The sequence below is a fragment of the Tinamus guttatus genome, unplaced genomic scaffold (genome assembly GCF_059628265.1).
Source record: "Tinamus guttatus ecotype Peru unplaced genomic scaffold, ASM5962826v1 Tinamus_guttatus_pri_ptg000472l, whole genome shotgun sequence".
Lineage (NCBI taxonomy): Eukaryota > Metazoa > Chordata > Aves > Tinamiformes > Tinamidae > Tinamus > Tinamus guttatus.
In genome coordinates, this window is record NW_028289006.1 from 3,644,277 (window position 1) to 3,658,250 (window position 13,974).

At 37.1% G+C, this 13,974-nt stretch overlaps 1 protein-coding gene across 9 annotated transcripts in view; it reads left to right on the forward strand.

The window, feature by feature from the left end:
* ANKS1B (ankyrin repeat and sterile alpha motif domain containing 1B) overlaps positions 1 to 13,974 on the forward strand; it is a 404,144-nt gene that overhangs the window by 144,775 nt on the left and 245,395 nt on the right. For all 9 annotated transcript variants that reach the window (XM_088532910.1, XM_088532909.1, XM_088532904.1 and 6 more), the window contains one exon: positions 6,099 to 6,279. In XM_088532910.1, the coding sequence (XP_088389036.1) occupies positions 6,099 to 6,279 (181 nt within the window). The remainder of the gene's footprint in view (positions 1 to 6,098; positions 6,280 to 13,974) is intronic.

The following is a 13,974-nucleotide window of genomic DNA, read 5'->3' on the forward strand; positions in this document are numbered from 1 at the left end:
TATTTGTTGCCAACCACTGTGTAATTTCTGCCTGCTGCTCTAAAACTAAATTAAGATGTGAGCAGTTAAAAACAAGAATATTACAATGGGCACTGAAACTCAATAGGTTTTATTTTTAAATATAGTCATGCTTGTAATTTGAGATAAGATTCTATGAAATGAAATAAGAGAAGATTAGATTACCTAATTAAAAGGACAATGTGTTTTCAGGTTATTTAACTTGTTATTTTGAGGCCTGACATTATAATTGCTTCAGGAGCCTAATAACAGTTCAGCGAAGTCTTTCACTTCTAGCTAATGTAGATGAATTAAACCCAGATCCATTGTAATCTACAACGTTTGAAATTTTGAGGCTACTTTATCGCCTCAGTTCAGATCAGATAAACCAAAAACCTTTCAGCAGTATTTTTGACTGATGGGAACCAATCAGGCTGCCTGATTCCTGAGATCAAAACTGGTTCTGGAGAGAGGAAAAAGTGAAGAAGCCTGCATATTCTAAATTTCATCAAGAAAAGGCTATATTTCATCCAGAAAATTATTAGCGTTATGGGATTTTGTGAATATTCATGAGAGAAGAAGATAAAAACTGACATAGATGGTATGGTGAGATGTAGAGGCAGAGAATGGAGATTAGGAAACTGAAAGAGTGATGTGAAAGTTGCTTTTGAAAGGGAGAACAAAAGGTAAAGTTGGATGCACTGATAGATAACAGGAAGGGAGCAATGACTGTTAAAGTCAGTGGAAGACAGGACAATTTGAGAGACCTTGTTGACAAAAGTATAGACCAAGCCCCAGATTAAGTTTTGGAGGTGCAAGTAGAACTAGAATCAGATAGGATACAGTGAAGGGTATTTAAGATTGAAATGAGTGGTTTGGAGGGAATAAAACAGAGAAACAGGAGGGAATGAAACAAGAGAGCTGTAAAGGAAGAGATGAGAGAGACAATGATTGAGTACAAAGAGAAGAGCATCTTAAAGAAAGAAGGAAGTTGGAGAAGGGAAGGGGGAGTGAGCTGATGAGAATAATGGAAATGTCTGAGCAGGTGTCAAAGACTGAGGGATTTATGTGACTAGTGTCATATATGGCAGATGAGCGGGTACAATTCTCTATATACATATACAGTTCACATGTATGTGGGAGTGGGTACAGTTCTCTAACTTTCGGTAAGTCTATACTTTGCGTACTAGCTAGGATTGGAAAATGTGGGCTCAGTTCTCTGTTCTATCATACCTTTTCTGCATGGGAAAAAATGGTACCAGTTCTTGCATTATGTAAGGCAGCTGGAATTCAGCAGGAATGCTGCAGCATTTCTTCAGGCTCTTTGACCCTCAGTGATTTAATGAGCCACATATCTGTCACTTGGGAGAGCTCTCTACCGTACTTCAGCAGCTGTAAAATGGGGCTAATAGCTCTGCCGTACCACAGAGGACTACTGTGAGAATCAATGCATTAAACACTGATGATGTGCATATCCCAAAGATAAGAGAAGTCAGTCCCAAGCTTCCTGAAAAAGAGAAAAATTAATGAGCATCATGTGGAAGAATGAAGGACTGAGAGGTGTTCAGCCATAAAGAAATTTCTTTTGGAACTTACATTGCTGAATACTTCAAAGTTAGAGAAACATTTTGATGGTAAATTGGAATTTTGCTCTACTCTCCTTCCTGAATGTTCTGAAAATTATGAGAATGATCCCTAGCCTGCTCATGGTGATACTTGGTGAGTCATGTATACATTAAAGAATTTGCATCCCGCTTCCATTCATGGGAGCAGTAAGTGTGGCCTTACTAGTAGTTCTAATAGATAGTTCATTTTGACACCTTTCCTGTTATGCATTGCTCAAAGCGCAATGCTTTCATTGATATATGCTCACTACTAACGTGAAAGGAAAATTTTCCTCTTATTAAATTTGATCTGAAAGTTAATTAAGTCTTGTTATTGAAACATCTTCAACATTTTTATTGACTTTTTTTGCCGATTTGGTATCTTGTTTTAAGATCATTTAAGATTTTCTAAGACTATATTATGACCATTGAAATAATAATCATCAATAAACATTTTAAAGTAGACCAAATGAGTCATTAAAGAGATTTACACATAAAAATAAATCAAATATGTGAGATAATAAAGAAAATCTGCTTTTGATGAAATCTGAGCAGGTATTTAGCTGCAGACTTTAACAAATGAATTAAGTCTTTTAGTATATACATATATATATACATGTGATCTAGAGGCAGAATTCAATCCGAGAGTAAGACCTATGCTTTGGTCGATGTAGAACCTCTCGGAGCTCCATGTCTAATCTCCCACAACGCTCAATAGACATGTAGGATTCTATTCATTTGCCCAATAATAGGCATCTCATGTAATTTGCTCTGCAGTAAAGGTGTCTTAGACATCTGTATGGAAACTGTCAGATATGACACAGGATGCTCCTCTGGATGGCAGCTGTATGTCAAGTGGGATGCCCCCGGGAACTCCAGGGAACTGAGACCTCGGTGTCTGGGAGGAGATGAAATGTTTTCCAGGCTCTGTTGATTTTGTTCTCTAGAGCTAAGCTGATTGTAATGGGAGCTTAGATACCTTGTGCAGATATAAACAGCTATGCTGTAAATTTAAATGTCTAAAAATGGAGCTGAATTTAATCCCAACGATGGCAACAGGAATGTGCAAACTGTGCTTTAGAGAGACAGAGAGACACAGTCAACACAGACTGGTTAACTGCATGTCCCTGGCTTACCAACTTTGTGTGTATCTGTAAGCACAAACAACATTATAAGTAATGATTTTGTGAGGTTAATACACTCAGAGAAGGAAAAGTCTTTCCACACATACTGTGCCTAACTGAACTTACTGAACCACTTCTCACCCAGAATCCTAAGGAGGAAAATGACAAGACATATATGTGCCATCATATGTGCCATAAGGAGAAACTGGCAGCTCTCAGTAGCAGCAGATGAGGCTTTCTTGCCATTTTTTTTATTTCAGTATTATTCTGTGTCTTAACTTTGTGCTGGGTGAATTTGTGTTCCCAGGTATAGTTAACATATGTTAATGAGCAATTAGTGGATTTTAGCAACATAACATTTTGCAAGACCCTGCAAAGGAATAGAAGTCTATATAGCTACCAAAGCTCACATGATAAATTCATTTGTAATTATGTAGTGAAATTATTGGCACATGCTGACAGATGGACCTTGTTAACTCCCAATAGGATAGCAGAAGTGTTAGGCTGTAGAGTACTAGAGGCTGGGTGAGGTTGTGTGCAGAATCTTAAGACTGGAAATACCTATGAGACTGAAATATTTTCATCTGAATTGCCATTAATATCTAAGCTAGAATAATAATACACTTGCATTATCAATGGTATATATGGATAAAATCAAAGCAGAGTGGAAACTTTTCTGACTTACTAAAGTCAGAAAAGCTAAAACTCATAGATGAATCTGTGACCATAAATGCCTCCATGGGCATTTAACATGTCACGTTAACATGTCATCTAATGTACATATAAGAAGAATTTATATCACCCAGGGTAGCAGATGGTTACATGTAAGCACAAAGAAATGGTAAGCATGTTTCTGGCTTCCATATTCATCTCTGAAAATGACTGTAAACCTATTTTATACTAACAATCTGGGTCTCCAGAAAAAAAAAATGGCGTTTCATTAATGAAGCCATGTTTGGAAGTTATGAGTTTTGCAAACCTAACATATCAATAAAACATGCTTCACAACATTTTTTTTTTCCAGAGATTTAGGCAGATGCTTTTGTGAAACTTTAGAAGATGACACAGTAGCCTGAAATGCTAGACTAAGATATAGCTGACTAGCAACTAATTAGTAAAAGGCCATATGATGCGTCAGATGCTGCTATTCTTGTCCCCCAAAAAAGGGCAATAAGTTGAGAGAATGGCTGGAGACCTGAAGAGACTAAGGCGGGAGCCATTTTGGAAGCTGCTTGGGAGCTGGGGCCAGCTGGATGGAGCTGGATGGAGCTGGAGCCAGCTGCCCTTTTAGGCAGGAACTGCTTCAATTTAAGAATACCCAGACATCTGGCATGTCTGGATGACATTAATTGAAAAGGTGGTACATGTCACCTTTTCAAATCAGAAACGAACTTCCTGCAAAACAGTAAAGACACCGCTGCTTGGGAAAGGGCCAGTGACATTTTTCTAAAGGACCAAAGATCTTTCTCAGTTTCAGAAATAATTAGGTCATTGATGTATTTGTTGTTTAGCAAAAGCGTTTGGTTTGGGTTTAATTAACACACATGGATATTTTTGGTGTGATCGGATGATTATTTTGGCTCAGGTCCAAAACAATGACTTTTAAACAGACTGTTTATTGTCAGAGTCTGTCCGTGTTGAAATTGCTAGCCCTAAGAATCAGCCTTTAAAATAGAAGCTATTTTGAATTATTAAAGAAAGCAAATAGACAGTAGAGTTCCAAATGAAAGTCTGAATTTTCCCTCCTCGGTTTTTCTGTTTTAACAGAACACAGTTAATTGATATGGTGCCCAGCATAACTTCAAAAAGCAACCAACGCTATACAAATATGTCTATTTTTTTCCTAATGTTCCAATAGAAAGAATTAATTTTCAGTGAAAACAGTCTGGTTCTGTCTTTGTAGCACAAACATTCCAGTGCTCACAACCTGAAAATGAAACAGACCACAGACAAATAGAAAATTGCTCCGCTGGGATAGATAGTATTTTAACAGGTAGTCCTAAGAAAAGGATGGTGAATAACTTCATGGTCCAGTGGTCCAAGGAAGACCTTATTACTCCCATGGCAATAACTTGCTTTTGATACTGATAAGTAGCAAATTCTGGACCCTTGCAAATGTTTTGGTTGCCTGACATGTTAAAACAAGAGTTAAAGCTCCTTTTGCCCTCTTTCTCCATTTGCTCTTTACAATTTTAGTTATCTCAGGCAGCAGTTTGCAAGCTGTTTTTCACACTATCATACAGGAATAGGGACAAATATACAGACTGCTCCACTCTTGGCTGCAGGGCCTGTTCTGTTTCGGGGGAGACATGTAGTATTTCAGGTCATTGCATCTGAGGAGGCAAGGAGCATCGTGGGATTAGAATAGTTTGAGTATGGAGCCATAATGTGTGCTACAGGCTGGCAACAGGCTCTTTAGCCTGGCATTGCAAACCATCACTGGTCCATGGCTTACCGCCCGTGACTTAGAGCACTAAGGTTTTGTCTATACTAAGCATCAGTTCAGTGGAACAGGAGCAGATCCGCAGAGTAAAACAGCTAGTGCTGAGGACCATCAGGACTATACAGTTGACATTGTATAGTTTTCATAGGTTGTAGTTTGGGCTAGCCCTGTGTGGTCCCGTAGTCAAATGGCCATGAGGAGTTGGAGCCCATTTTGTACAATTCCTGGAGTGTACTTTATGGTCCATACAGAAAGATCCATCCAAAAAGAATCCAGTTCTGCAGTGCTGTGATGCATCTCTGCAGGGCAAACCGCAGCACATCAAGTGGGATTAATAAAGAGATTAATTTCAGAAGTATACACTGATACAAACTAATGTAGAGCTATTCCATAAGAACTCCTTAAGCTTTGCTTTGCATGTATGTCTTTTAAGCTGACATTTTTTCCCCTCAGCTTTTAGACAGTTCAGTCTTTGAATATCTAAGGCACCCTTCGTACGCTGAATAAGCAGCAGAGAGTTGCTTTAAGATAGTGTGTGGTTGATATTATTTTGTGAATTTAATTATACAGGCATCAGCAATCTAATTGTTTTGCCAGACATACCCAGAAATGCAGCTGGTGAAGAGCACCATTTGTTGTCAAAAGGTGATTGCAATTGTTATGTGCATGGCTGTAAAACCCAATTAAATTGATTAGAATTGTGATATGCATTCTTTTTTTCCTACTCAAGATTAATGCGCATTTTGGAAGAAAATAATTCTAATTCACGAGAGCTTGTCGTATAAAATGATTTTTAGTTGTATAACTTTTTAGATTAAAAAAAACAGTGAAAGGAGAGAAACACTAAAGATATCTATATATGAAGTTATAAAAACTATAAACAAATACCAAGTCTGTATTTTATACTTCAAACTTCTATTTTTCTTGTAGCCCAAGCAGCGCACATCAATAGTATCTTCTCTGGAATTTCACCGAATGAATCACAGCCATGATTATTTTGAAATCAACTCATCTATTGGCTGTACAAGTTTTATTTCCACTCCTGCAATCAGCCCAGCTAATTATCCCTTTGGATCTGTGGAAGACAGTATTGAAGAGAGAGAACTTCCAGGTATAGAGAAAAAGCTTACTTGCCTATCAACAGAGCTTTATGAAACTATAGGTCTCTGGTTTTCAGCTGGAATTGTAGTTGTATTATAAACCATCACTTTCTTTAGATAGTACATAATAAATCAACTGAGCATGGTTCACAATTTTACTACAGAGGTTTTATGCACAAAAAACATTTTATTATTATATATAACTTCAGTTATAGCAGTACCAATTCTGATAGTGAAATGACATTTACTGAAAATATGTAAAATTATTCCCTATTTTTTATGCTGCTTAACAAAGGGATCTCATAAATATTATTAAAATACACTTTCCCAGAATGTTATATTTTGAATAAACCCAACTCTGTTCTACAGAAATACATGGAATATTGGAACTGTATATCCCTCAATATGAATAGAGAAATGGAAAATTCTAAGCAGTCTGTCATTGTTTCTGCAATAGTACTAGGATTCATTAACAAAGAAAATTAATATATTTGCCATGTCTGTAAGGATACAGTGTGGTAGTGTGATTGTAACTGTAAGGCTTTTATCTATGTGTAGAGTTTACAAATGAAAATGCTTTAACGGGATTAATTAAGATATTTTCTTCTTCCTAGGGCACAAGTTAAGGAGAAAAGAAATGCATGCATTTAGCTACTTCTGTCCCTTCAAATGTCATTTGCAAATTGCTTTATTTAGGCTAAAATCTAGTAGAAGAGTATAGTATTCAGCAAAGCCATTGTACTGAAACAAATCTCCTTGATAACTAATTTACAGGATTTGTAGATAAGAATTATTTCTTTTAAAGGGTTGCTCTATTTAAAATATAAATAGAAGCAGATTGCTATAAAATAGCAGTAAATATAGAAGTACAAGTTAAATACAAACTTATCAATTGACTTCTGTAGAATTTCATGTAGAACTTCAAATGAGGTGAATTTCATACATTTCTGTAGAGTTTTAAAAAATCTGAAAGCTAAAGAACTTAAAGCTTTTAAATTGTCATTAAAATTTGAACATCGTAGTTAGATGAGAATAAAATTGTATTGTTAAAGAAATTCTTTAAAATAAATTAGGAGTGAGAAATTCTATCTATTATGATGGAGAAAGAGTTAAAATGGTCAAAAAGAATTAATATTGCTTTTCCTGGACTGGTGTTATCTTTCAGAGAAAAAAAAAAGGCTTATTCTCATTGATACAGCAAATCTTTTCAAGCATAACTGAAAACGATTGATTTGTATTGTTATGATTATGATTAATTTGAATGGTTACTATTATTAATTTGAATAGCAGCTCTCTTTCTAGTGTTGGGGATTGTTTTTTTTTTCCTTTTGTACTGTAAATTCTCTTCAGTAATCAGAATTTTGTTTTAGATTGTTGAATGATAACAAATATGACTTGAAGTTGAAAAGCAAAAATAAGGGATAGAAGGAAATTCACTGCAGTTGGATAATGAACTTCAACTTTCCGCTCTTCCAGAATTCTGGTTAATTTCTTTTCAATATTTGGATTTTGTCTTGTATGGTTGTATTTTTAAACAGATCATAGTCCGTAACTATTAATCACTGCATTTCATTTGGTCTGAAACTGTAGGTATAACTTACTACAATTGTACACTTTTAATATGCAGATGATTGGATTTATGGATATAGTGAAAGCTGACTGAATTCCTCCTTGTTTCACTGTCTTTAATCAAAAATAACAGAAGCAAAATGTCTGATTCTGAAGTTCTGGGAATATTTTATAAATTTGTCAAGGGTGCAGTTTCCTGTAAGTAAATCAGTAGTTAATCACCAGCAAATTAAATTATTTTGGTATAACTGAGCATGGTTTGTATGCTAGAGTTATTTTAGTAACACATGGCATCACAGATTAGTAACAATCTTAGTCTGAATGAAAAGACCAAGGTTTTATTTTGCTCACTGTTAAAAATTCTTTTGGCTCATGAGTAATACAGATGATGCTCTGTATTTCTGCGAGAGCTAGAGGACACTTTAAAGTGTAAAGAGCAGAACAAAGTCCAGAAGGAATAAAATTGCTTAGAACTTATTATTCATGCTGAATAATGAATACTGAGTTACTCTTTTGCCTTAATCTTTACTGCTAAAACAAAGCCTCTGTGATCAGAGGGGAAGTCTGAAGCAATGAAGACCTCCCCTCAGCGGAGAAGGATCATGTTAGGGAACACGTAGATAGACTGGACATACACAAGCTCATTGACCCTGATAGGGATACACTCATGAGGGCCAAGGGGGCTGGCCCATGTCACTGTGAAGCCACTCTCAAATAGCTTTGAAGTGTCATGGCAATCAGGCAAGGTGGCAAAGGAAGAAAGGAAATGTCACCCCTGTCTTTCAGAGGGGTGAGAAGAAGGATCTGGAGAACTACTGGCTGGTCAGCCTTGCTTTGATGCCTGGGAAGGCAGAGAAGCAACTAATCCTGGATACTAATTCCAGGAAAGTGAAAAACAGGAAGGTGATTTGAAATTGTCATCATGAATTTGTGAAGGGGAAATCATGCTTAACCAACATCATAGCTTTCTACAATGACATAGCTGGCTTGGTAGATGAGGGAAGAGCAATGGATGTTGTCTGCGTTGATTTCAGTAAGATTTTATCACTATCTATCTCCCATAACATCGTCACAGATAGATGATGAAATTTGGGCTAGGTAAGTGGACAGTAAGGTAGACTGAAAATTGGCTGAACTCCCAAGCTCAGAATGTTGTGGTCAGTGATACTGAGTCCGGTTGGAAGTCAGTCAGTAGTGGCCCCCACAAGTCATTTTCTTTAATAACCTGGGGGACAAGACCAGAAGCACCCTCAGCATACTCACAGGAATTAGGTGATACACCACATTGCACAGCTGTTCAGAGGGACCTCACAGGCTGGAGAAATGGTAGCATGAAACCTGAGAAAGTTTAGCAAAGGGAAGTGCAAAGTCCCACAGATGGGGAGAAGTAACCCCAAGCACTAGTAAAGGCCAGCCTTCTGGAAAGCATCTGTGAAAAGGATGGTCTGGGGGGTTCTGGTGAAGAATAACTTGACCCTGAGATAACAACTCTCCCCTGTGGCAAAGAAGGCCAATGATAGCCTGGGCTCTGCCATGGTAAGATGTTTGTCATCTTCTAGAGTATCCAAACACATGGTTAATGAACAAGACAATACAAATGAAAAAATACAGACCTGATAATCAGGTGACTGTTTCATCAGTGGGATATTCCTCATGTAATTTTTAATGTGAACAAAGACAACGGAATATGCAAACTCATTCATTCCAGAAGAGGGCAGTCAGGATTTCCAGTGAGCTGCCTCTCTAATTTTATGGCTCTATGTCTTGTTATATGCATCCCTGAAATTCTTTTCAAGCTGTATAAACTCAAAGATCAAAGAAGACAAAATCATGGTATCTTCCTAACCTCGGTTTGGCATAGTCAACACTTGCAGCTGAAATTTACCACTCTCCCATTGTCACATAATTGGGATTATTTTATTTCTCATTTCTGCTTAATCAGTCAGAATAATGTGTCTTTCTCTAACACGCATTAACTTCATTACATCTTATTGTACTACATATAATTAGCTTGTGCAATTAAAGACCTTTCTGTGTAAATTTATGTTCTGTTTCAGATCAGAAAGTAGCCTGATCTGAAGTTCATTTATGCAACAAAAATATAAGCAGATTTCTAAAGGTAATCTCATTGCAATGCATCTTCAGCAATAGCTTCTTGTTGAAAAAAAAAAAGGATAATATTTTCTGTTCAAGCAAATCTCTCAATTTTCAACAAATTCTGCATGTCATTTTTCTGTCAAAGGACATACAGTTTTTCATTCATATTGTTGTGATACTTAAAAGGATTTACAGATATAATGTCTGTACTGTAGGACCTTAGGATTCTTCCTCTTTTTATATATCTTATTTTCTCACTATGGGTATTGCTACTTCATTCATCTTGGAAGGCAATATTCCTCTTTAAGTAAGTGATGTAGAATATGCAATTCAAAAATGCAGTCTTTGATAGGTGTTTTGTTTTTCAAGGAAAAAATAACTCTGGAGTCACACCTTAGTTTCCTTCTAGAAACATAATGAGATCTTTATTCGAAGCAAATACCTGATCTAGCTGTTTTGTCTCACAAGCCTGTGACTTTCAAAGGAAGTGTGGGTCTACACTCCAGGATAAGCTTGCAGCTTAATCTTTCTTTTTGGAGAGAATCAAGATATTTAATGTATGCTGTGACTAGATGCATAGCAAAAGGATCTAAGAATTGCAAGAAGTATGGTCTAAAATTCCTGTCTGTGTTGAATTCCTGGTTAGAGTCAAAATTTATTCTGCTTGAGAGATATTCCTCTAGGTGACATTACCAAAGCCCTATTTATAGTAGGTCATGTATTTGTCAACATCAGTTTCTTATTCAGATATCTCATTTGATAAGAGCAAACTGTGATGTCTAGTTGGACTTTTCAAGCCTTGTATCTTCAACATAAAATTGTATGAGGATGGCTAGTAGTGGAATACAAAATGACTAGTAGTGGAATACAGAATGAAAGAAATAAAAAGAAAAGAGAAAAATGCATTTAGATTATATTAAGCCAAAAAAATACATGTGTTTTCTCCATTTATAGAGAAAGGGAGAAATGTTAATGTATAATGAAATAATCTTATTCAAAAATGGTGGCAATTAAAACATTCTCATCTCCTGCATATGATCACCTGCACAACCAGGTAGGCAACACCTCAAAGAGCTGTAATTATCAACCTGTAGCTGATCACCGCGTTGTTGACCAAGAACTATCTTACAGATGAAATGTATTAAAAAGTCAAATATAAGCTCTTTTTCCTCTCTTTTTCATCATCTTCCTGATTATAATACACTGAAATGTGCACATTTTCCAAACCTTGCTAATTTGAGCATTCTCAACTGTGAAGATTATCTTTTTTTTTTTCCCCCAATTTATAGCCAAATTCAACTCTGTGCAATTAGTAAGAAATAGTAGAGCTATTCCAGGAACTTGTACTGGGGATTATACTAGGTATTGTTTCAGACCATTTATTGCATGTGTCATTAAAGATGTCCTGGAGATCTTTTAGGATCTCCTTAGGAGACCTTTTAAAGTCTCCTTATGTTGTCTTTCTTTTTGCTCCTTCTCATTCTAACCTGTTCTTTGCACAGTTATTTAAGGCAAATGTACAGTCTGTTCCATAGGAACAAAAAGACAAGTGGGACTAATTAATTTTATAAACATGTATTTGTTAGCAATTATTGTTTTTACAGCTTCCAACTTCTAAATAATGAACTTGACAAAGCTAATTGTAATGTAATGTAATTTAATTGCAATGTTAGTGTCCATTTAAATCTCATTGTTAAAAGACTCTTTTAACACTCAGTGGGTAATGTCCAAAAATCCAGTAGCAGAACGAACAAGTAAGGAAATGCCTGGGAAGCTGAATATGACTCTTGTAATTTCATCTGAATACAATGTATTGCAATAAAATGACCTTTCGCAATTATGTGAAAGTTTAAAAGTTAAATACAATAATCCCCTAAATCCCAAAATAATATTGGAGCTAGATGGTTACATTTCTGCAACACAACACCATGACAGTTTTACCTACTCTTCTGTAATACCTATACAGTGTTATCTTTTGTTTTTTTCTCAGGCTTAAACTATCTGAATTAAATTGCTTAGTAGCTATTAGTGTGCACCTGTTCTGTAAATATACTTTATCTCCTGTGTCATTACGAAGATAATCTAATCATTAAGTCTACAGTAAAACAATGTGAAAATAAAACAGTTTGAAGCAAGCATATCAAAGAAATAAAACTATAGATTTATATGGCATATCCAAGGCCTATTGTCACAGATAGCATTGGATGTGTTATTAAGACAAGAAATGAGATGAACATTTAATCTGTTTTCAAATCAAATTATGAGCTGTCTGACCATGTACAGATAGTCATGTGTGGAGCAAAGTGCATGCCTATCTATAGTTCAACTGGTTATTTTTCAGACAATTTACTTTTTTCCCCCATATTATTTGCTTACTACAAATATTAATTGTTGAGAATTAGAGAGGAAAATGTTACAGTATGTGAATTAATTTTGCTGGTTTTAAAAGCCTGTATTCTTAAGCCTCAATGCAATAGAAAGGAAATAGAGCAATGCTGTGAAGTTGCAGGAGACCAGAATTTCTTGGTGTCTGTCCTAAAAGAGGAAAAGATTTCCTTCGGTATCTTTGGTTAGGGATATTAGGATGGTGGTCAGCAGTGCTGAGTCTAGTTGGAGGCCTGTAGCTAGCAGTGTCCCCCAGGGGTCAGTCCTTGGTCCAGTCCTGTTCAATTTATTCATCAGTGACCTGGATGAAGGCACAGAGTGCTCCCTCAGCAAGTTTGCTGATGACACGAAACTGGGAGGAGTAGCCGATACCCCAGAGGGCTGCGCTGCCATCCAGAGGGACCTGGACAGACTGGACAACTGGGCGGTGAAAAACCTCATGCAATTCAACAAGGCCAAGTGCAAGGTCCTGCACCTGGGGAGGAATAACCCCAGACACCAGTACAGGCTGGGGACTGACCTTCTGGAGAGAAAGACCTGGGTGTGATGGTGGACGACAAGTTGACCATGAGGCAGCAGTGTGCCCTCATGGCCAAGAAGACCAATGGGATCCTGGGGTGCGTTAAGAAGAGCGTCTCCAGCAGGTCGAGGGAGGTGATCCTGCCCCTCTACTCAGCCCTGGTGAGGCCACATCTGGAGTATTGTGTCCAGTTCTGGGCTCCACAGTACAAGAGGGATGTGGAGCTGCTGGAGAGAGTCCAGTGCAGGGCCACAAGGATGATCAGGGGCCTGGAACATCTGCCCTATGAGGGGAGGCTGAGGGAGCTGGGCCTGTTCAGCCTGGAGAAGAGAAGGCTGAGAGGGGACCTGATCAGTGTCTATAAGTACCTCAAGGAATGCAGTGAGGAGGATGGTGCTGACCTCTTTTCAGTGGTGGCCAGCGACAGAACTAGAGGTAATGGCCACAAACTGAAGCACCAGAAGTTCCACAGGAACTTAAGGAAATATTTCTTAACAGTGAGGGTGACAGAGCACTGGAACAGGCTGCCCAGAGAGGTTGTGGAGTCTCCTTCTCTGGAGATCTTCAAAACCCGCTTGGACGCAGTCCTGTGCCACGTGCTCTAGGTGACCCTACGTGTGCAGGGGGGTTGGACTAGATGACCTCTAGAGGTCCCTTCCAACCTTAAGCATTCTATGATGATTCGATGATTACACATTATATTATGATCAGATTCAAATATAAGTTATTTCTTTAACTCTTTCTTCACCCTAAATACATACATTGCTGTATGCGTGTGGGGGAGTATTTGCACTATGAAAAGTATTAAAGGTATATTACATTTCATTTAATTGTATAAATGTCTGTGCATGCAGTGAGAAGACTGAGAAGATGTAACAGTGGTTCATCACATCATACAATGCTTTTCTGAAAGAACATCAGATATTATAGCAATAAACCTAGAAAGAGATTTTAAAGAGCTTTTTTTTGGAGGAGCAGGTTATGAATGTGATAATTACATTTTTAATGTTATATATCTTATGTGCATCTTTTCCAGTTATAATAATTGTCATGAGATACAAGTTCAAAAGCAAATTTATTTTCTGTATTAATTCATTTGCAAATCCTAGCCATTTCTAGAAGCACAGTAACTGTG